We start from the raw sequence: 24,685 nt of genomic DNA, 5'->3' as shown, positions 1-24,685 counted from the left end.
ATCATCATTATCCCATTCTTCCCATCTCATTGAGGCCAGAGAATAAAACAGAATCATGGGATGGAAAACTCTATGGAATTCCAGGAACTGATTCTCAGAGGAAATTTCTGTTGAGAATACAAGGGCCTGGCCTTGGCAATAACCTGGGGCAGAGTCTTCACAGCCCAGGTACAGGGCTGAGACAAGCCAGGGGCAGAGGAGTAACCTTCAGAAGTCCCTGGAATTTCTGGCTTTTGTAAAGACTTTGTAACAGATGCTTGTTTTTTGTCTGTCTCTCCCACCCCACCCCTCACTTTCTTTTCCCATTTCTTCTGGCAATCGAATTCTTCTTTCTTAAAGAAAAGCCACTGGATGTGGTTCAGATCAGGCTCATTCAGCTCTGCCACCCTCTCCCTACTTCCTGCCATAAGAGTGAGCACATGACCAGGGTTGGCCAATCAGGTGACACCATGCCTGTAGCCCCAGCGATTTGCTCAGAGATGGATATGTAACTCAAGCCCATCCAATCAGAGTCTTTCCTGCCAGAGCTATCAGGAGAGGCTCGTTTTTTCCTCTGGGATTGCTAAAGTGGAGGATGTGAGGATACGAGTGTGCTGTCTTGCTACATAGCCTATTCAAGAAGAAAGCCAAATAGAGCCAAGATGTGGGGAGAGAGACTCAGCCCTGATGACACAGTTTGAACCTTTCTAACCATCCATGTCTGATCTCTTCCACTGCCAAATTATGTGGTGGCAAATTCCCCTGTGTGGTTTCGTGGCTATCTTGAGTTAGGTTTCTGTCACTTACTATCCAAACAATTCTAACTAACACAGACCTAGTCAGCATCCTGTCCATACGCTCCTGCAACCCTGGAAGCTGGAGCCACTTGATCCCACCTGTAGCTGCAGCGTCTGCCTTTGACTCCAGATCTGAAGTTGGCTGTGAGGGACTGTGAGAAGCTAATCAGCCCCTCGTTTTATTTCCTCTGTTGCCAGCCCCTGTCTTGTACTCCAGTCTCAATAACTGAGGCCCTGTCTTACTTCATTATCCTGGATCTTTGCTTTTTCACCTCTAGAATGGACAGCATCTGAACCCAGAACCCCATGGCCAGAACCTCTCACCTGCTGCAGTGTATCCTGAATATTACCTGAGCCTGTCTGGACTTCTACCTATGGTCCGTACCAGTCCTATTTGATGCAAACTATGGGTCTACCCATTTCACGGGTGGCCAAGTTGCAGTTACATCAGCATGAGGCCTCACAGTACAACTTAAGGCAGCATTTCCCAAGCTGTGTTCTGTGGGACTCCATTCAGTGAGATGCAAATAGACGTTCCATTAACATAGAGGAAAAAAGCAGAGTTGGCAATATTGTTTCTTCAGTTTTGTATTTTAAGATATAAACAATGGAGAAGCATTTTACATGGCAGTTATCTTCTAAAGTCAGCGCTTAGGGTGAAAATTGTGTCTGGTCAAAACTGCCTTTGGTAAACCCTGAAATTTTCCACAAGCCATAGCAAACAGACCTTCCACCTCTCAGTGATTTCATCAGAACCAATTTTTCCTCCAGCTCTGGAACAAGTTGCTGTTTTTCCAGTTTTGCACCAGGTGAAAGTCAAGGAGTTGGATTATTTTAGGGGATATGTTAGGTGGAAAACATGTATCTAGATTCTCAGGTAGGGCTGCAAGATTCTCATTCTGTGAGAAGCATGTGAGAACAGAGACTGACTGAGGGAACCGCAATTCAAGCATCCATCTCATGCTTACACCCAATCACTGAATCACTGCATTGTTTAAATTGTGCTCTCGCTCGATGCCCTTGTGGAACCCGTGTAACTGAATTTGAGGGAATTAAATGCATGTAAGATAAGAGAAGATAAGATCCCACCATATGAAAGAAAAACATTTATCATTTTATAGATAAGGAAACCAAGGCTCAAAGAGGTGAAGAATTTTTGAATCCACGTTTCCAGATCTCAAATCCCAAGATTGGGCGCAGTTACTTTGACAGTCAAAGGAGAGGGTATATATGAAAGTACCCATGATATTCAAAAAGATTATTTTTATAAATAGCTACCATTTGTGGAGCTCTTACTCTATGCCAGGCATCGATAGGGCTTGTCATGCCTTTTCTTGTTTGATTATCACAACAACTCTATGAACAGATGCAGAAGCTGAGGCTCAGAGAGGTTAAGTGACTTGGCCAAGGAAATTTAGGCAGGATTATAAAATAGGTTGCTCTAATCCTTAGCTAGTAGACTACACCATCTTCCTATATAGATGCAAGTTATCATCATCATCATCATCATCACAAAGAGTAAGGGGGCATTAGCTATTAGGGAAATGTGAATCAAAAGCACAATGGAATAGCACTCAAAACTCACTAGGATGCCCATAATCCAACAGGCAGACAACAACAAGTGTTAGTGAGGATGTGGAGAAATGGGAACATATGTTGCTGGTGGGAATATGAAATGGTGCAGCTGCAGTGAAAAACAGTTGGATGGTTCTTCAAAAGGTTGGAAATAGAGTTATCAAATGATCCACCAATTCCACTCGTAGGTGCATACCCAAGAAAACTGAAAACATGTTTATGCAAAAATGTGTACACAGATGTTCATAGCAGAATTATTTGTAATAGCGGAAAATTGGAAACAACTCAGATGTCTACCAAAAAGTAGTATATTCATACAATGGAATATTACTCAGCCATAAAAAGGAATGAAGTAGAGATACATGTTCCAACATGGATAAACTTTGAAAACATGATGCTAAGTGGAAGGAGCCAGTCACAAAGGACCACATATTGCATGATTTCATTTATATGAAATACCCAGAATAGACAAATCCATAGAGACAGGAAGTAGATCAGTGGGTGCCTGGAGCTGTGGGGGAATAGGAGGGTTGGGAGTGATGGCATGATGGCTAAGGATGTGGGGTTTCTTTTTGAGGTGATGAAAATATTCTAAAATTGATTATGGTGATGATTGCACAACTCGGTGAATGTACTAAAAACCACTAAATTGTACACTTTAAATGGGTGAATTGTACACTATGCAAATTATCTCTCTCTTTTTTTTTTTTTTGAGGAAGACTAGCCCTGAGCTAACATCTGCTGCCAATCCTCCTCTTTTTGCTGAGGAAGACTGGCCCTGGGCTAATATCTGTGCCCATCTTTCTCTACTTTATATGCCTATGTGAGATGCCTAGCACAGCATGGCTTGCCAAGCAGTGCCACATCTGCACCTAGGATCCAAACCGGTGAACCCTCGGGCCACCGAAGCGGAATGTGCACACTTAACCGCTGCACCGCCAGGCGGGCCCTGCAAATTAAATCTCAATAAACAATAAAAAAAAAAAAAAAAAGAGCAAGGGGAGGCTTCCTGACACTGGAGAGCACCTAAAGTTACATTTACAAGTCCAGTCCTATTCCTCCCCCTAAGTGGTGATGACTCAGACAGATGCCAGCATTACCACCAGGCGTGCCCTGAATCCTTGCCTCCTCCCTGGGAATCCAGGGTGTTGCCCTGCATTTCCCACCTTTCCCAGCCTGCTCTGCCTGGCTTGCCTCAGCAGGCCAGGGTAGAACCCAAAGTGTCACACTCACCTCCCGTGGCTTCTTTCTGCAGCAGACTGGTACTGCTTCCTCCTGCCTGCTCCTTCCTCCCCCCGCAACCCACCCCGACCTTGCTATGAGGTGCACAGCTCAGATTTTAAAACCACATGGAATTCAGGATGTGCACCAGAAGCTGCGCCTTGGGATTTTCCGTGCCATCAACCACTGCAGAGATTTGGGGTCATCCCCACACCCCACTTACATAACGTAGGAAAAGACGATCAGGTGGCAGATCCACTTAATGGTGCCATAATTCATGCTCTGGATCCGGGTGACTTTGTTTGTCTCATACTGGAAAACATCGTTCCAGCTGCAGCAGGCTGGCATGGTGAGATGCTTGCTCTGCTCACTCGGGGCTGGACCAGGGCTCAACCCTCACAGATGGGCCACAGTGGTCCCCCCAGTAAGAAGAAAATGAAACCACTTGATTCTTAGCAGGAGCCTTTTAAGTTTGAGCTCCTCCAATGACAGCAGAGTGGGGGCGGGCCCTGGCAACTTCCCCAGATGTGGCTGGAGATAAACAAGAAAAGCCAAGTCTTACAGTCCTGGCTGGCAGATTACCCCGCCCCAGCCGGCCTCCCCCGGTTGCCTGCACAAAGATGGTGTTCAAAGGGGGGCATTTTTAGAATTCTGTCTCTCCCCTTTTTCCTTTCACTTTTTTTTTTTAACTCATTTCAGTGGGAGGAAGGGGCAGCCCTTCACATGTCAGGAGACCCAGTGCCTCCATCGTGCCTCAGTTAAGGGCCTCGATTTTTTCCATTGCCTCAAGCCCCACTCAAGAGACTGATTGATTCATTTCTACAACCCTTTATTTAGACCCAGCTGTGTAAGAACACTGAGTGAATGAAGGTTTCTCCCTCTCCGACTTCCTAACAACACTCCAGTCTGTAGATGGTGGGGGATTCAGGTTTATCGGGGGAGTGGGAGGGGAGGAGGACTTTATTTCTATGCTGGATATTTCCTGCGTGACCCTCTAGATCCGCTCTCCATCCTGCTCTGTGCCCCAGGAGGTCCACCCATGACCTGGGCCAATCAGCCTAAGACTGCCAGAAACAAACCTGCTGTCCAACAAAATGAGGTTTACTGACCCATTCAGTGAGAGAGAGTATGTGCCAGAGGGGCCATGGGGCCTCATCAAACAAAGGGTCCTCGGGGATGTGGAGTTTAGGTTAAATTGAAATGAAAGTGGGTTTTAATAGGTTCAAAGCAAAGCAGGTTTGTGTAAAACAGTCAACTTCAGATCTGGATTGCAGAAAGGACCCAGGGCCTTGTTTCCCTGGAAGCAATAAAACTGTAAGAGATGTTGAATGCTATGTCCAGAAATCCTTTATCTGAAGCTCCACACACAAGGTGCATGCAGATCGAAGCTGCTTCTCTGTGTCAGGGACTTAGATCCTCCAGGCAAAAATGGAGTATTTTATTCCTACTGATGCAATTTCAAAAGCAAAGTTTCTGATAGCCTCTGATTTTAGAGGATGACATTTCTCAGAAAGTAAGAAAGCAGCAGCCCCTCACTCAAAGATGGGGGTGCGTTATCATTGTACAGCTACAGAGAAATATCGTTTCCTGTTCTCTTTGTGGCGACCTTTATCCATTTCTGCTCTTCCAGCCTAAGTGGCCAGGCCTATTTTTGCTTTTCCAGTCTAAGCTAAATTTTACTTTCCCATCCATGTGAGCTGTGTCAGGGGCTCCCATACCTCCTGGCTGCCAGGTCAGGAGACTGGAGGGCAGGAGGGCAGTGAGGTTGGATGTGAATTTTCCTGGCTCTTTCCTGCCAGGTGCATGTGGTAGGGTTTCTGGGCACCACTCCCTCCTTCAGGCTTATGGGTGGTAAGGGCTCCCTGCTGTTGGTCAGCCCCAGGTGGCTCATCATCCCTTACTGCTTTTTCTTAACACTGCCCATACCTTTGTAAATGGCTCCATCATTAGTTACCCCACTGGAGTACACTATCACTTTCCTACCAGGCCTCTGAGTGATACAGTAATCTTCATCTGGATCACAGAAGAGATCCACAGGGCAGTAAAGTCTGATGGTTAGAACATCGGTGCTGAGGAACTAGTTGCCTGGCTTCCAATTCTGGTGTCACATCTTACCACCTCTGTGACCTTGGACAGCATTGTGCATGATGTTCATTCCCAAAAGCACCAGCCACTAGCAGATGTAGGAGTGAATAGGCAGACAACCCAAATGTTCATCAACAGGTGAATGGATAAATAGAATGTGGTATATCCACACAGTGGAATATTATTCAGCCATTAAAAGGAATGAACTACTGACGCATGCTGCAACATAGATGAACCTTGAAAAGATTATGCTAAGTGAGAGAAGCCAGACACAAAGGGCCACATATTATATGACTCCATTTATAGGGAATGTCCAGAATAGGCAAATAGCTTCAGTACTGGCCTTGCCACCACCTGAAGACACATATTTCCTCCTAGTCTTTCTGCTGAGCTCTTACACTGATCCCTCATGCTCTTTCCTCTCTGCTTCCTCAGCCCTACTCTTTCCCCACCACCACCACTGCATGGATACTGTTATCAATAAGCTTGCCAATGAATTCTCAATTGCCAGATTTAGTGGATATGTTTTATTCATTATTTTACTTGACCTCTTGGATGCATCCAACACCATCGACTAGTCTCTACTTCTTGGAGCAGTTTCTTCCCTTGATTTCCATGACCCCTCTGAGTCTCATCATCTCCTAGTTTTTCATTTCTACCTCTCTGACTCTTTATCTTATCATTCTCTGGTTCTCTTCTCCCCTTAAATTTCAGTTCCCATGAATTCTGTCTCAGCATTTTTTATATTTCTATCAGTCAGGTTATGCTGAAATAACTCCCCAAATATCATAGCTTAAAACAATGACAATTTATTTCTCATCCACACTAAATATCCATCATGGGTCACCCAGAAGGCTCTGCTTATTCTAGTCTCTCACAACCAAGACTAATGGAACAGCCACTATCTTGAACTCTTGAATGAGAAATCTGGAAGTTCCCACAGCAGCAATTAAATGCTCTGACCTAGAAATGATGCACTCACTTCTACTCCTAACTCAGTCAAAACTAGTCACTTGGCCTCATCTAACCACAAGGGAACCATGAAATGCAATCCCACCATATGTCCCCCATGTCCCCAGAAACAGAAGAAGCAGAAATTTTTGGTGAATAGCACTAATGACTTTTACATCTTCTCCCTGGGAAATTTCATCCACAGACATTATTTGAAGAATTACCAAATGCTAAAAGAAAACGGAGTGGGAGGAGGGGCACATGTGTATATTATGTGTTTAACTCTGCATGGAATACAGCTGGAAACAGGACCTACTACATAATTTGTGGGACCCAGAGCAAAATTAACATGTAGGGTCCCTTATTCAAAAATAAAGAATTTGAAGATGGCGACAGCAGAGCATTAAACCAAGCTCAGGTCCCTTCTAAGCGTAGCTCCCTGTGTGACTGTGCAGGTCCCATGTCCAGGAGGCTGGCTGTGTCTGGAAAGATGATCTCTGGGGCAGGAACTGGGGGTTAGTCAATGTTTGTCGAGACACTTATTTATCACCTTTCTATAAAGTTTTTTCTTCCATATGCAAGCATTATTATTTTTTTTAAATCACTGATAGAGTTTAAAAATCTGTATCTCCAGACCAAACCTGCCTTCAGGTCTCCATACCTGTAGTCTATGAACCTCCAGACTTAAATATCCCACAGACACTTTAAATCACTTCTTCAAAATGAAACACCTTCCTACAGAATAATAGCGCAAGTAAGGAGCAACTAATAAGAGGGAGAGAGTGGAGACAGCAGATGCGGACTACTTTTCCTGCAGGCTTGGCTATGAGGCGAGAGAGATAAGGCTGGTTTTTAATGGAGACATAGAGTCAAGGGAAGATGGGGGTGCTGGTAGTTAACCTGGAAACATTTGAGCCATTCAAAGATGTTCAAAGTGGAATGTCAAGATTGGTGCTCTCTGTTTGTGAAGTAGGAAGCCAGGTCAGGATGGAATGGGACTGGGGGGCTTGGGTGAATTTCTCTTAGTCAAGGTTTTCTCTGTGTGTGTGTGTGTTTCTGGTTAGAGGTCAGAAAATCAAGTGACTTTCTTGGGCAGGAATGGGAGTTTTTTAAGGAAACGCTGGATCTCACAGAACTTAAGCATAGGAAATGTCGGCAGCCTGGCAAGAACTTAATAGAAATGGAAACTAAAATGTCCTGCGCCGAGGTTGCTCTTTCAGTTTGCCTGAAGCTGTGCGGTGCCACCTCTGCTTGTCTCTCTGCGCACCCACTGTGTCTCTCTAAACACTGGGCTTCTCCGCTGCCCTGAGGGCGTGAGCCAAACTAGGTTCAAGCGAAAGCCCAAATCAACTACCCCAATTCCAAGATCCCAGAGGAATGAATCTGATTGGTCTAGCTATTTATCTCTGGTCCACTATGGCTGTGGTTGGGGCCACAGGACACACATGGCGTCAGGGCCCTCCCCACCCCCACCCCCCCACGCCTGCCCTCAGTTTCCCGAAGGAGAGGGAGGAGGAAGGAGGGAGGGCTGGGAAGAAGGAAGAAAGGGATGGAAGGAAAGACAGAGGTGGTGTGGCTCTCAGAGAATAGAGGCTCCTAAGCTGGGAGACTCTGGTTAGAGCTCCTCTCTCTCAGGCGGCACAACTCTGAGGCACGGTTAGGTAGTCTCCCAGGGGTCCCTAGTGGAATTGAAGCCCGGATGCCCACAGCAGTGACCTGCTCTTGAATGCTTCCTGTATTGGCTGCCTTCCCTCCCTGTCCCACTTTCCCTTCCTGGCCTCACCTCCCAAACAAACTACTTGCTCCCAAATCCTTGTTTCAGGATCTGCTTCCGCGAAACCCAATCTATTTCAGCTTTCTGTGCTGTTGTTAAGGAGTCTGGAATTTATCCTCAGAGCAATAGGTGGATTCACAAACAGAGTCGGGGCATGATCTCTTTTGCACTTTAGTAAAATCACTCTGGCTGCTCTGTGGAAAATGGATAGAAAGGGCAAGGCTGGAAGCAGGGGCTCTGCCTGGGGAGGGGGTATAGTGACATGGAGGAGGGCTGAGGATGGATGCCTGAAGGATCTGACACCAAGGAGACTAAGCTAGGCACCAGGGAAGGAGAGGAAAACCAGGAGGGAGTGTCTACCCAGAAGCTATCGGTTCACAAAGAAGCCAATGGCCATAGCAGATATTAAGAGCAATTACAAAGCTGTGTGATTAAAGGGCGCTAGTGAGGGAACTGACAGATACACTAATGGAACAGGATAGAGTCCAGTATTAAACACAAAGATAAGTGGGAACTTAGCATATGATAAAAACATTTAACATCAGGGGAGATAGAAATTACTTCCAGTATGATCTCAGAGCAATTGGCTTAGCCATTTAGAGAAGGGCAGTGGAGGGAGGGGGATATGGTATTCTAACTTGTCATATTTAAAAAGATGTGTAAATGTTTGAAATGTGATAGAATCATCCACAGTGAGCAAAATCAGGGCCGGCCCAGTGGCGTAGCGTTAAATTCACGCACTGGGCCTTGGCGGCCTGGGGTTCGCAGGTTCTGATGCGGACCTAGCACCGCTTGTCAAGCCATGCTGTGGCAGCATCCCACATTAAATAGAGGAAGATTGGCACAAGTGTTAGCTCAGTGACAAATCTTCCTCAAGCAAAAAGAGGAAGATTGGCAACAGATGTTAGCTCAGGGCCAATCTTCCTCACATACACAAAAAAGTGAGCAAAATCAGCTACACAAAACAGGACATGCAACTTACTGATATATTTGTGTTGTGCACATTTTGCATTATGGTGGAAAGTGCGAACAGAGATAATGGATTGTTATTTGAAATACCTCAGCTGATAAGGACACTGTCACCTGGCTGGTGTTTGGTTCTTCCTCCCACTCAGACTCTGTTGGTGTCAATACCAGAGTGGATTTGCACAGTGACACAATTATACCAGCCTTACTCTCCTTCAGGAGTGCGATATTTCAGCCAGGATTCACTGTAGTTTCTTTCTTGGGAACCAGAGCTACTAAAAAAGCATGTCACAGTGATATTTTTTCCTATTTCTCCATAGCAATTCCTCATTAACGTGCCTTTCTAACCCTCTCTTCTTTCCTTCTCATCACCTAATTCAGAATCCTTATAAAAAATTCACTGAGTCTACTGCTTAGGGATGTCACTGAATTAGGAGAAAGCCCAGTGCCCTGATATTCAAAAAATGTTTTTGGGGGGCCTGCCCCACGGCCAAGTGGTTAAGTTAGCGCGCTCCACTTCAGTGGCCCAGGGTTTCACCAGTTTGGATCCTGGGTGCGGACATGCCACTGCTTGTCAGGCCATGTTGAGGTGGCGTCCCACATGCCACAACTAGAGGGACCCACAACTAAAATATACAACTATGTACTGGGGGGATTTGGGGAGAAAAAGCGAAAAAAAAAAAAAAGATTGGTAACAGTTATTAGCTCAGGTGCCAATCTTTAAAAAAGAAACCCACATTTTTCTTGGAGTTACACTGAACCAGTGTTGTCTATCATGGTGGGCACTAACCACATACGGCTATTTAAATTTAAATTAAATGAAATTTAAAATTCAGTTATTCAGCCACACTTCCCTAGTTTCAAGTGCTCAATAGCCACATGTGGGTAATGGCTACCACAATGGACAGTGAAGATATAGAACATTTCCACCATCATAGAAAGTTCTATTGGACAGCGCTGCTGATAAATCTGTGGGATAGAGGAAAAGGTGAGTACGGTTGCAGATGAGGAAGGTGAGGGTGGGCCCGGTCAGATGGCATCTATTTTCTGTGTGAAATAGGAGGAAGTTCCCTGATGAGAGAGAAAGGGAAGGCAGAGGGGTAGGAGGTTTGATGAGAGTGAAGAAAATTCAAAACAGTTGCCATGGTGAACAGGAGACGAGAGCCAATAGAGAAAACAGGAATTCCAGGGTGGTGTTGAGAATTAAAGATCATCAATTTGTTTTTGCAACAGTCTGCGTGACTAAGATTATGAAAGAGGCTGGGGCCTTCCCACCTCCAGAATCTACCTCCCACGTCCACACCCAGAGACCCACCAGGTCTTGCCAAGTGATTCAAATAGTTTTAGAATTTGTATCATTGATATCTACTACGTTTATTCTGGTCTTCTACATTTGTTCCTGAAACAGTGTGAGCAAAGCTCTATCTCTTGCCCTCCTTCCTCCTAAGTCACCCTTCCCTGGGGCTTGTATCCTTTACAAACAGGGCAAGAGTCTTCCCTTTGTCCCCTAATGCAACCCAGGCACTAGGGAATGACTTGGTTCACTCAATTTATTCTGGGTATAATGGTTCTATCCTTCTTATGGATGCTAGATTTCTTTGAATCTTGGGGTCTCCCCTCCACTTCACTTCACCCAAGCCCAATACACATATTCTTCTTGGGAACTTTTCAAATCCATTTCCAGGCCAGCCATGGTGGCCTAGTGGTTAAGTTCGGCATGTTCCACTTCAGTGGCCTGGGTTCCAGTGGGCGTGGACATACACCACTCATGTGTCAGTGGCCATGCTGTGGTGGTGGCTCACATACAAAAAGAGGAAGATTGGCAGTGGATGTTAGCTCAGGGTGAGTCTTCCTCAACAAAAACAAGATAAAATAGAATCCATTTCCTAGTCAAGACAGCTGGCCACTTTAGGTAGTAACTGAGGCCTTCTGCAGCCCTAAACACAGAGGCTGGGGATGGGTGGGGAAACTGGGGTTCTCCTTCTAATGACAGACGGTAGCAAGGTGTCTGAGATTTCTAGGGGACCAGGACCCGTTGTTTTCTCCATCAGTCTCAGCAGGACAGATATGAAAACTGAATAGAAGGAAATTTACATTGATTGAGGGCTGCTTTTGCTGGGGGCTGAGAATTATGTCATTTAAGGTGCTTTTGTCTGAATGTAACAGAATGCCTGACTCAAAGTGGCTTGAATATGAAAGAAATTATTATCTCATTTATAGGATATGCAGAGAGAGGACAAACTTCAAAAGGGGTTGATTTAGTGGCTTGACGACATCATCAAAGGTCCAGGTTCTTTCTGTCTCTCTGGACTGCCACCCTTGTTGTTGAGTTCATCCTCAGAAAGAAAGACCATCAATTCTTTTGTCTCTTTCATGGAAAAATCTTGCCCAGAGCCCCCCTCTCTTCACCTCACCCTACCGTCTAGTTCTGGAAATGAATCACATGCCTATTCATCCCCTGACAAGAGAGAGGGAATCACCATGACTGGTTTGGACCAATCGTCTGAGTTGGAGTGGATGTTGGGGTGTCATCCACAATGTCCACTACTTGGGCACTGGCAAGAAAGTGGCTAAAATGAGGACCAAGGAATCTATCCTGGATAGGGAAGGAAGTGGAGGAAAGAGGGTCCTAAGAGGGAGAAAGTAGAAGGGTCAAGGGATTCTGGAGTTCAGAGAACTGCTAAGCCTGGAATAACTGAAAGAACAGAGCCTGTAATGAGAGGAGTTGCAGACTTCAGAGGAAGATTATTTCCAGCAGCAACTGAGGTCCCGGACACAGTCTAGGGAGGCAGTGGCTGAAGTAGAGTGAAGATCACGGAATGAGGAGGGAGAAGAGCCAAGGGGCCCGGAGGCTGGCCAGGTCTTAGGTCATCCTAATAGTCATTAAAGTCATCGATATGGTGGTAGGAACTGGGGTGGGTAGGAAGGATGAGCCAGATGCCCAAGTCCTCTGAGAATAAGGGTTGACTGTTTTAGTAGACACCAGCAATGAGAAGGCATAGAAGGTGGCACGGCTAGATGCAATGAACCTCAGAGTTTACTCAAAATGGAGGACCATTGATCTGGAAATAGAGTTGGGGAGCATGGAGGACACTGTGAGAGTGGAAGAAAGATTAGCATCCTCTGGGGAGGACTTCCAGGATTCTCAGAGGAGAGCCAGGTTTTACTTGGGCCAAGGAGTAGAAAGAACTCTGTGTACTGAGGTCATGACCTAGAAAAGAAAAGAGAATGCCCTCCACTCTTCTCTTTCTCCTTCCCACAAGCTGGAATGAAATCTGGAGGTGAGCCATCTCTGACCCAGAGTATAGGAACTCATACTCTCACCCACTAGTTCATGAGAAAAGCAAGTCCAAAACAACCCCTCCCAAGTGCCCATTAAGCCCCAGAGCTTATTGTATCCGAGGGTGTAGCAGACATTTTTGGTTGCCCATCCAAAATCCATTCTCCTTTTCTTTGCTAACAGAATCTCCAATTTTGTTCAGGTTTCAAACCCTCAGGCAAGATAACTCTATCCCCTGCTCAGGGGTATCATGTTAATCCTGCTCTACCAATGGGTGACTACTTTAGGTAGGAATGGGTATGAAAACCCATTTTGGCCACTGAAGCACGAGGGAAAGTTTGTTAGGGTCTTCAAAAGAAAGATTTCATTCCTAAGAAAGAAGCATGAGAAGAAATGGTCTTTCTAATGTGACATGCTCAGGATGGCAGAGCAGAATGAAGGAAAGAATTTGTTGGAACTGCTGAGTTAACTAACTCTTGATCCATCCTTCCTGGGACTTATTCATTCACCCCGTTGTTTAAGCCATTTTAACTGGGCTTTCTTTTACTCATGGCCAAAGCATTGTGATTTAAGCATTGCTGGGGAACCCTTATAAAGTTCATCAGGAGGCTGGCAGACAACATCTCTGAAGCACAGAACGGACAGAGATAGAATTTCTGTGGTAATCAAAGATATTGGACAGCATCCCTGAAGCAGAGACAGGCGGGGACCCAAGTGCCAAGAGGCAGACTGCTTGGGTGCTGGGATGCATTTTAGGTCCAGCACCTCGGCAGGCCACCCCCTTTGTCATCTTTTCCTTGGTGTCCTTTCCCTGGCATCTCCTGGTCATACCCTGAACCATAATATTGGAATGTGGCTCAGTATCTGCGACCTTGTATACCCAAGTCTCAATTCCCTTCCCTTTCCTCATTCCCTGTGCGAGTTCTGCCAACTTCTCCTTTAGACCAGTTAACACAAGAGATGCTCTCACTTGAATAACGGATGGGTTGACTACCTCTAACTTTCCAAAACCCAAAAGCTTTTCTAAAAAACTGTGGTAAAATATACATAACAAATTTTACTATTTTAACCATTTTTAAGTGGCATCAAGTACATTCACATTGTACAACCATAAGCCCCGTCCATCTCCAGAACTTTTTCATCATCTCACACAGAAACTCTGTAGCCATTAAACAGTACCCCTCCATTCCTTCCCTCCCAGCCCCTGGCAAACACCATTCTACTTTCTGTCTCTATGAGTTTGACTACTCTGGGTGCCTCATAGAAGGAAATCAGACCATATTTGTCCTCTTATGTCTGGCTTATTTCACTTGGCATAATATCTTCCAGGTTCATCCATTTTTGTAACGTGTCAGAATTTCATTCCTTTTTAAAGCTGAATAATATTCCATTTTGTATATACCATTTTGTTTATCCATTCACCCACTGATGGAGATTTAGATAGCTTCCACCTTTTTGGCTATTGGAAATAATGCTGCTATGAACATGGGTGTACAAATTTCTGTTCATCCTGTTTTCAATTCTTTTGGGTATATAACCTGAAATGAAATTGCTAGATCACATGGTAATTTTATGTTTAATTTTTTGAGGAACCAAGTTGTTGGGTGTTTTTTGTTGTTTTTTTTTTTCAACCTACCAGGCTATCCACATGTGCTTGATAGCTTCTTCTTTTTTAAGGCAAAATCTGAATTCGTTACCCTTGGGAAAGGAAATACCTTCCTTATATCAGTGAGTTACCATCTCTCTCATTAAAGTAGAGATAAAAGCCATTAGTTTAATTTCAACAGGGCATTCTGTTACAGAGAACAGAGGGGGAAAACAGAATAAACTTATGCCAAGGGGCTGGCCTGGTGGTGCAGTGGTTAAGTTCGTACATTCGGCTTCGGCGGCCCAGGGTTGGCCGGCTCGGATCCCGGGTGCGGACATGGCACTGCTTGGAAAACCATGCTGTGGCAGGCATCCCACATATAAAAAGTAGAGGAAGTGGGCACGGATGTTAGCTCAGGGCCAGTCTTCCTCAGCAAAAAGAGAAGGACTGGCAGCAGATGTTACCTCAGGGCTAATCTTCCTCAAAAAAAATTAAAAGATAAAAATAAAATTATGCTGAATAGATGGGAATTTAGCACATGAGACAAAAAGCAGAAGCAGAGAGAGAGAGCAGACAGAGTGGAGCTGAGGGTGGGGCTGTGGCATGAAGACCCACCGGCTCCAAGGTCCCTAGAGTGATTCTGAATAAAGAATTCCTCCCTCGTTCTGGACTCCAAGAAGACTGACCCAATTACATTTCTGGCTTTTTTTTCCCCGTGAAATCCTATTTTCCATATTTCTCTCTGAGCGTGTGCATAACGAACCCTTGTGCGACTAAAAGGAGAAAGCTCCGTCTCCCTCAACGCTCACACCACTTCTGACACCAAATGTGTGGGTTTTCCACATCAACCAATTCTCCAACTCTCTGGACACCAACTGGGTGTCCTACTATTCAATTATGACACTAACTTCCTGGAGTTAGCACAGACCCCACAGGTTAAGGGCTCAGTCCCACAAGACTGTGCCCACTTCAAATGCCAATCCCAAGTACTGGGTCCCCAGGTTACCCACATTTCTGTCTGACTGGACTACAAATCGGGAGTTCCCACAACCCCTTCCTCAGGTTCAAGAATTTGCTGTAATGGCTCACAGAACTCAGGGAAACACACTTACTGGTTTATTATAAAGGATATAATACAGGATACAGAAGAACAGCCAGATGAAGAGGTACATAGGGCGAGATCTGGAAGGGTCCCGAGCACAGGAGCTTCTGTCCCTATGGAGTTGAGGGGTGCTACCCTCCCAGCATATGCATGTGTTCACCAACCCCGAAGCTCTCTGAACTCCACAGTTTAGGGATTTTTATGGAAGCTTCATCATGTAGGCATGACCAATTATTAACTTAATATCCAGCCCCTCTTCCCTACCCAGAGGATGGGGGATGGGACTGAAAGTTCCAAGCCTCTAATCATGGCTTGGTCTTTTTGGTAACCACCCCTCATTTTGAAGCTATCCAGAAGACCACCAAGAGTCGCCTCATTAGGACAAAAGATGCTCCTGTCACTCAGAAAATTCCAAAGGATTTAGGAGCTCTGTGTCAGGAACCAGGCGCTGCGACCAAATATATATTTCCTACTATATCATGGTGACAATGTGACTGAGTATTTATTACTCACAATCAAACAAACTTAACCAAAACACAGCCTCATTGTCTTGGCCTCCACCAAACTGATATCACCTTCATGTCAAAGATGTTGACTCACTTTGGCCCTTTTTGTTGAGCCAGTGACGTGGCATTCATAGGGTAGTCTCAATCCAGCTCAAGGGCTCCAAGCCAAATGAAGAAGCCAATGGAAGGGGCAGGAACAGGGGTCAGGTCACCAGGCTGAAGCTAGACACATGGACATGGGATAGAGCAGTACAGGAAACAGGAAGTGAGAGCCAGAGCCCAGGGGCAGGCCAGGAGGCTGAGCTCAGGGTCTCTGGAGGCCCTGGAAGAGGGTAGGGAGAGCACCCTTGTTCTGCTCACTTGCTGGAAGAAGGAGCGGGTGGTGGTAGAGTCCATGATTTGAAGATCTCTGTACTTGTCCCTGCCCATTTCATTGCTCTTACCAAAACTCACTGTCCATTTTATCCAGTCAAACCAGATTTCCCTTGGCTCTCTCTCTCTCTTGCTTTTTTTCATACCCACCCCCATTTCCCTTATGCCTGGAACAGTCTCCCACTTAGCATCTGCCTGCCCAGGGCCTTGCCTTCCTTTACAACTCCACCTACCACTTAGTGTCTCTGATTAAGTGAAAGTTGAATAATTATACTTCTTTCCCCAGAGCACACCTCTTAAATCCCCAATGCCCCTAAGGCTGCCATATATGATGAAAAGTGTCTGACTGACTGATTTTCTTTAAGGGAATTAAATGAGATTACTCATTAAAAGCTCCATCCTTGGTACATAAAATACTGTCCAGTGAGTTGCCACTATTAATTAATAATGAAATGTTATTAGTAATAGTATCAAGAAGAAGAAGAGGATATAAGCTCTTAGAAGACAAGGAGAGTGGTTACTCTATACCCAGGTTCAATAACCCAATATTCAAATATTTAATTATAGCAGAGATTAATAGACTTTTCTGCCATGCCTAACTTCTCCTTTTAGCTCAACCTGAAATCAGCAGGCCTTTATATCCCTAACCATGGCTGATTGGACCAGGACCTGCATCTGCCCAGGAGAGCCAGACCATTGGCTGGCAAGTGGCCAACTGGGATCTCTCTATCAGGAATATTAATTAAGAGACAAAGACACTAAAGGATCAAGTAAAAAGAAGAGGACTAGAGTGAAAGTTCTCTTCTCCAGCTCTAAATGATGTGGTCCCTGGAACCACTCTGATTCTTGCCCTTCCTGAGGCCATAGCTTTTCTAGAAGATTCCATGAGAGCTACATCCTTATTGTGAAAATTATTCTCTGGAGTTAATTTAAATAAGTGGTTCTGAGCTCATATCACAACTCTGCCACTTCTATGTGACTTGGAGAAAGGTATTTAACTTCCCGGAGCCTCACTTTCCCTATCTGTAAAAGGGGCTGATAATGCCTATTTTATGTTTTCCTGATGATTAAATGAGGTAGTGCTCTCTTGTACTAGCATTTATCAAGGGTGTAGCATCTTTATTTCTTCCCTTTCTCTTCCCTAAGGACATTCGCAATGTCCAGATACAGGCATTATATCAGTTAGGATATGAGTTCAACTGCATGCAATAGAGATCCCAAATAACAGTGACCTAAATAACATAGAAATTGATTTCTTTCTCACATACAGTCTGGATGAAGATGGTCTTAGAGCTGGTATGGCAGCTCTGAGCAATGAATTCATCCAGGGACCCAGATCTGCCATCTCTAGAGTCTTGCCCCTATTGGCATGGTCCAAAATGGCTCCCCACTAGGATCAAATTCCAAACAGAAGTCTGGCAAAAGAAGGAAAGGAGAAAGAAAGGGCATGTTCCTCCCTTCAAGGACATGACCTGTCACTGCCACTTGCAGCACATTGGTCAGAATTTAGTCACATGGCCATACCTACTTGCAAAGGGAGGTGGGAAATGTAGTCCTTATTTCTGTTCAACCATGTTCCTTGCTTAAAAACAAGGATCCTCTTACTTTTATTGAGAAAGGAGAATGGATATTGAAGGGCAAACAAGAGTTCCTGCCACTGGTACCGATGAAACAGTCCTCTGACCTGGAACCTCTCCCAAACGTGAAAGGAAATCTTTGTGTTCACAGGGAACCTGGACAGCTATAAGGCAGATGAAACAGCCCAGCCAGGGAAGAGCTCCATAGAAAAGAATTTATTTTCCCAGGGATATACAGATAAAATGATCTGTTTGTGTTTTTCCAGAGGGAATGGGCCCATACAATTTGGTCTATCTAGCTTGGCACTGATGAGGGCATCTGAAGATCAGAGTCTCAAGGATGGAGTATTGCTCTGACAATCTCCTAGGCTATGTGTCCTGGAAATGTGCTGGGTCTCTAGATATCCTCAAAGGTCACTGATTTCACAAGATCCACAAAGCCTTCCCTGATCCACTAGCTAAAAGACATTGCTCTCCCCTTTAAATTCCCATTATACCTGGCGTAGACATCTGTTGGTTTTGATGTCTGGCTTTACTTTCTCTTCTGGTTTTCCTTTGGCAGAACTATGCCTTCTACATTCTCAGTTGATTTGGTTCACATTGAGCTGTCCCCATCCAAAGACCCCAGGGGTGGACCCAGGACCCAGTTCTGGACAATCAGAGCACCACTTCACCATGGCTGCTGTGCTGTGTTCAGGAGTGGATACATGAATCCAGCTGGTCTGATAAGAGTCCTGCAACTTTGGTTAAAATTATTGAAAAAGTGGTGCTCTCTTTAGGCTGGAGTTGCTAAGTTGGTAGGATAGAGGCTTAAAGCTGTTGGCGGCCATCTTGCCAGCAGGGAGTAAAGTTAACTCAGAGAAATCCAGAGGTAAATGACGGAGTGATTCCTGATGATGACATCATTTGAACATCTTGATCAAGCCATGCATGTAGCCTTGACTAGTTTCAGAAGCCACTAACTTCCCTTTTTGGCTTACGCCAGTTTAAGTAGACATTCCTATCACTTTCAACCAAAAGAGTCTTGACTAGTACAGCATCTAGGTGCATCTTCATGACAAAGATATTACCTTGTATGTGATGTTGCAGTTGTGTCTGAATGCATCCCGTGTCTCCTGCTCGACTATGAGATCTTGAAACCAGAATCTCTCCTAGGTGCCAGGCACAACCTATGTGTTCGGGGAATGTTTGGTGAATGAATGGATGGATCAGTGGAGAGATCAATGTATCAATGGCTGGATGAATAATGGAAAGAAGTAAGATAATACATGTCCTTCCTGAACATCAAGCTCCAAAGAAGCAGCCTATGCTTCTCCAGGCCTTTCTCACAATCCTTTCCCCATTATTTTGTTCATTCATTTAGACAACAAATATTTATTGATCAGATCACCTAGTATGTGCAAGGCTCTGTGCCAGGGGCTGGGAATATGTAGTTTGGTGGTGAGGAGCTCATGCTCTTGAGTCATATGGAGCTGAAATTGAACCCCAGCTCTGCCCACATATGTTCAGTGTGGCCTTAGACAAGTTAACATCTCTGAACCTCGATTTCTTCATCTGTAAAATGGGCATTAATGGTTTCTTCTTCAGAGGGTTGTTGTGAGAGTATTTAAGATGAGAGACTTAAAGTGTTGACCATGGTACTGCTTCATAATAATTATTATTATAACTAAAATTAACACTATGTGCCTTTACAAATGTTAGCTGTCATTGTGCTCTCCCTTTCCAATTTAACTAGCAAGAGAAAGTATATATATATAAAGAGAGACAGAGAGAGACAAAGAGAGAGACAGAAAGAGGGAGACAGAGACACAGAGAGAAAGACAGGGACAGGAAAGATCAAACAGCAAAAATAATTTTGAATGCATTTTTTCTCTCTGATAATTGTGGTTCTATCTGCGTTTGGGAAAAATATACATACTTATCTGGACCAGTGGTTCAAACAGGAGTGATGGTGCAGCTCCAGGGACATTTGGCAACATCTGGAGACATTTTTAGTTGTCATGACTGAGGGAATGCTAACAGCTTCTAATGGCCATGGATGCTGCTAAACATCCTACAACACACAGCTCAACCCCACCATGACAAAGAATTGTCTAGTCTGAAATGTCAGTGGTGCTGATCTGAGAAACCTGGGTTTACACAGTGTTGGCACCTAAACTAGAAATTCAATTGTAAACTGTGAAATCAAGGGCAACAGTGCAAGGCACAGAGTCTGGCACACAGTAGGTGGTCAACAGATGTTTGATAACCACATGAATGAATGAATGATTATATCTTTCATTTGTAATTTGGCCATGTGCCTGGTACAGTGCTATGCCAGAAGAGCTGTTCAGTAAATGGTTATTGACTCCTTCCTCCCCTCTGAAGAGCCACCATGCAGCGGCTGGGATGATGTCCTCCTGGCTGGGGGATAGGATGGCCTCGGAGCAGTGGTTTGAGGTTACGATAAGTTTCTGTGGGAAGCCACAGAGCAGCAGAGCAGTGCTTCTCCACATCGTGATGGATTCATTGTCTTCTCTCCTGCCCCTCTGCTCTCCAACTCTCCACAGAGAGCTCAGAGGGCTGAGCCGAGTGAGAACCTGTGGATTCTGCTCCTTAGGAAAAAAAGAGCCCAGGTTGAGGATTATTGTTAACATGCTTGATGATCAAGAGCCCATTAGATTAGAGCCAGGGGTGGAAGACTGGGGGGGTGAGACTCTCCTTCATCACCACACTCTGTCTAATTCACTTATCCAACAAATATTTACTGAGCACCAGGGACTTTTTGGGGATTTGTGAGTGAACAAAAGAGACCAAAATCCCTACCCTCTTGGAGCTTATATCCTAAAGAAACAGGATGAACAGTAGGTAAGTAAGTTGTATAGACAGTGTGTGAGAGGGCCATATGTCCTACAGAGAGAAATCAAGCAGGAAAGGAAGATAAGATGTGTTTGGAGTTGAACTTTACTGGTTAAATTGAGGTGAAATTCCCACAACACACAATTAACCATTTGAAAGTGAACAATTCAGTCGCATTTCATGCATTCACGATGTTGTGCAACCAACACCTCTCTCTAGTTCCAAAACATTCTCATCACCCCAAAAGGAGAACCCATTCCCATTAGCAGTCACCCCCCCCCCGTTTTCTCCTCCCTTGCAACCCCTGGCAACCACCAACCTGCTTTCTGTTTCTATGGATTTACAAGTCCCTGGTAACCACCAGTTTTCTTTCTGTCTTTGTGGATTTACCTATTCTGGGCATTTCACATAAATGGAATCATATACTATGTGGTCTTTTGTGACTGGCCTCTTTCACAATATGTTTTTGAGGTTCATCCACATTTTAGCATGTATTAGTAGTTCATTCCTTTTTATGGCTGAATAGTATTCTGTTGGATGGATATATTACATTTCATATGTCTATTCATCAGTTGATGGACACTTGAGTTGTTTCCACCTTTGGCTACTGTGAATAATGTTACTGTGAACATTCTGGTACAAGTATTTGAGTTCCTGTTTTCAATTCTTTTGAGTAAAAACCTAAGTGTGGAATTGCTAGGTCATATGTTTAACTTTTTGAGGAACTGACAAACTGTTTTTCACAGTGGCCGCACCATTTTACATTCCACCAGAAGTGTACAAGGGTTCCAATTTCTCCACATCCTTGCTGACAGCTATTTTCCGTTTTGTAAATAATAGCCATCCTAGTGGTAAGAAGTAGGATCTTATATGGTTTTGGTTTGCATTTCCCTAATGCAAATCATTAGGTGTTGAGCATTTTTTTATGTGCTCATTGGCCATTTGTATATCTACTCAGAGAAATGGCTAAGTCCCTTGCCCACTTTTGAATTGAGTCTTCTTGTCATTGAGATATAAGAGTGGGGGTTGAACTTTTAAATAGCGTGATCAGAAAAGGCCTCCCTGAGAAGATGACTTTTAAGTGAAGACCTTAAGAAGATGAGGGAGCAAGGCACTGGGATGTCTGGGAAGAGCATGGCAGGCAGAGGGAACAGCAAGTGCAAAGGCCCTGAGGCAAGTCATTTTCACTTGTCTGTAACTGTTTTCCTGTCTGCAAATGGGGGAAAATATGACCGTGAAGACAATATCACATAGAATGTTAGCAAACTATCAACACCTGGGCTCGCCTGCACACTTGAGCAAGATAACTTCTCGGAGCTTCAGTTTGCTCATCTGAAAATGGGGATAATAATCACTATCTACCTCACAGCGTTCTCGCAAGAATTAAATGAAATAACATACCCAGCCAGGGCCTGGCACATGGTAGTGCTCAGGAATGTGGGGTTGGAACCCAGAGCAAGAAGGCTTCAAATCCTGAGGCATCCAGGAGGGAAACGGCTTACAGGAGAGTTTGAGGGGTGGCATAGCTGGGAGCCTGCAGGCCAGCCTGACCCAGACTACCATATACTTTCCTCTATTTGTGGATTTGAGAGCATAATTTATTTGTATACTAATAGCAAACAGGAAGATTCGAGAGTCTGAATGCTGGCTTTCGCTGAGTGACCTCAGGCAAATTTTTTAACCTCTTTGAAGTCAGTTTCCTCATTCGTGCCTCAATATTGTGGACGGGATTCAAGATCATATAATTGTCAATAGAAGAATTAGCAGCTAGTGTACGTGAATGTCACTGGCATGTGGTAGGTTCTCAAAAGATTTCCCTCTCTCATTGTTTCATCATGTGTCTGCTCAGTATTCAAAAAACCAACATTACCTTTAATCCTATCTTCAACACAAGTTGCCATGACATTTTGCTTTGTTTTGTTTTTTGGTGGCAGGTAGAATGTGGGCTTTGGGGTCCCGGGCAAGAGTTCAGATCCCGACTCCCATGCTTACCAGCTATTGGACCTTGGGTAAGTGTCTTACCTCTTTGAGCTTTAGTTTCCTGGGCCACCTTAGAAAGCAGTTGTAAGAATCTGAGATCGTTTTTGTAAAGCACCCAGACCAGAACTCTTGGTCTCAGGGCCAACGATGGCTGGCTTGGTATGAAGAAAAGGACAGGAGGTCCATGCAGGTTGGGTGGCAAGGGAAGAACAGGAGAGGAAAAACCCTAATCAGACTATCTAGTAAAGCTCCTGAAAGCCTAGCAAGCGTGAAACCATAATAGGTGAGTTTCCAGTCCTCGTTTTTCTCCCTCTGGAAAGAGCTAAAATTCAGGAGTCCCAAATGCTCTGTCCAAGGCTAGCTCCACACCCTCAGGCAAGTCCCTTCCCCTCTCTGACCTCAGTTTCCCAGGGGTCCCTCTCCAAGGACCCTCTTCTCTCTATAACCATCTGTGGCACCACTACTGACCAGCAGAGGGCAGCGATGCACCAGCATCCGCTATGGAGTCTGTGCCTCCAAGTCGGGTTTGCTGAGTTGCTATTGTCCGACCTGGAGCCAGAAAACTGTAGTGAATTAACAATAGTGGTATGTTTCTCTTTTTCAAGGAGCCTTATTTCATCGTCAATGCACAGTCAGAATGAGGCCTTGCCACAGTATACAGATGAGGAAGCAGAGCCTCAGAGGCATAAGAAACTTAAGGCCACATATAAACAATAGACTGACAATTTTGGTCACACCAATCCTCAATTCATTCCCCACACTGCTGTATATCTGGTCTGCTTAGTATTGATAACCCATTACCTGCTTTATGATTCAGGAAGTATTTTCTGATCCTCAACATCAGAAGATTCTCATCTTGTTCTCCCCAGCTTACAGATAAGCAAATTGAGGCTTCTAGAGGTTATGCCACTTGGCTCAGCATTTTCTTTTCTTTTTTTTTTTTTAAAGATTGGCACCCGAGCTAATATCTGTTGCCATTGCCAATCTTCTTCTTTTTTTAATTCTTCTTTTCCCCAAAGCCCCCCGGTTCATAATTGTATATTCTAGTTGTGAGTGCCTCTGGTTGTGATATGTGGGACACCACCTCACATGGCCTGATGCCATATCCGCGCCCAGGATCCGAACTGGCAAAACCCTGGGCCACCAAAGCAGAGCACACAAACTTAGCCACTCGGCCATGGAGCCGGCCCCAGAATTTTCTTAATCAGCTCCGTCTTAGAGGCTGTTTGGTGAACTCCAAGAAATATTAGCCTAAAAACTACAGAACTTGGTGTTTTGCAGCAATTTTCATGTGATAGGACATAGTGGGTTCTAGGCCAAATATTGCTCCTTGTTTTGCAGAAGGAATTAAGCCCCCCTCTCTGCCTCAGCATCTGCACAGGTTATTAGCAGTTATTCCTGGAATTGGAATAGCTTTTGATCAGTAGTGATACTCAAAAGGGACTCTCAAATGATACACCTGTCCCCAGCTCTAGATTCTGATATCCACCCCCAACCACCCAGCAAATCACTGTTTTTAATGGTCGTTTTATTCATATGTGTATGCAAGGCCTTTTTACAGACCCCTGGGTTGGTTAACACACTGTAATAGAACGGCATGACTCAAATTAGCTTGAACACTTAAACATTAAGGAAAATTTTACTTCATATATCAAATAAACTCCAAGGTGGCTCATGCAGCAACTCAACGTCTGCAGAATTATCCTGCCCCAAATGTCAGTAGTGCCGAGGTTGAGAAACCCTGGCTTAGACCCAACAGGATTTAGGATTTACCCTCTAGTGCAGGGGTTGGGGCTGGGTTTGCTTCGATGAAGCACATTGCAGTGAGGAGGAGGTGGGAGGACACTGCACGAAACCGGGGTTTGGAGCATCTGAAAGAGGAAAGGGGGACTGGCTTCTGGGAAGGGAATCAACAGTCTCTGTTATAAGCCTGGATTGCTGTTAATTTAGCTCCCAATGAGCTCTAACTGGCTCTTACACTGTGTGTGCCCCGCTGTTGGGAGTTAGGGGGCTATAACAGGATCAACACTTGGTCCTTACCCCCACCTTGCTTATAATCTAGCTGTTTAAACCAGACTCACATTACTTCCATCT

At 44.7% G+C, this 24,685-nt stretch overlaps 2 protein-coding genes across 5 annotated transcripts in view; one reads left to right on the top strand and one right to left on the bottom strand.

Moving 5' to 3' along the window:
* The window catches only part of P2RX7 (purinergic receptor P2X 7), a 45,297-nt gene extending 41,223 nt beyond the window's left edge, over positions 1-4,074 (bottom strand). The window contains exon 1 of the mRNA XM_008508271.2: positions 3,796-4,074. Coding sequence (XP_008506493.2) covers positions 3,796-3,920 — 125 coding nt within the window. The 5' untranslated portion in view covers positions 3,921-4,074. The remainder of the gene's footprint in view (positions 1-3,795) is intronic.
* Positions 1-24,685, top strand: part of IFT81 (intraflagellar transport 81) — a 185,944-nt gene that overhangs the window by 63,037 nt on the left and 98,222 nt on the right. For 2 of the 4 annotated variants that reach the window (XM_070628995.1, XM_070628994.1), the window contains exon 3: positions 22,546-22,620. The exons of the other annotated variants lie outside the window; for them this stretch is intronic. The gene's annotated coding sequence lies outside the window, so the exon portion shown is untranslated. The remainder of the gene's footprint in view (positions 1-22,545; positions 22,621-24,685) is intronic. 4 annotated transcript variants of the gene reach the window in all.

Source organism: Equus przewalskii, chromosome 7, assembly GCF_037783145.1.
Source record: "Equus przewalskii isolate Varuska chromosome 7, EquPr2, whole genome shotgun sequence".
Lineage (NCBI taxonomy): Eukaryota > Metazoa > Chordata > Mammalia > Perissodactyla > Equidae > Equus > Equus przewalskii.
The sequence above is the reverse complement of the archived record's forward strand: the minus strand, read 5'-3'. Positions and strand labels throughout refer to the sequence as shown.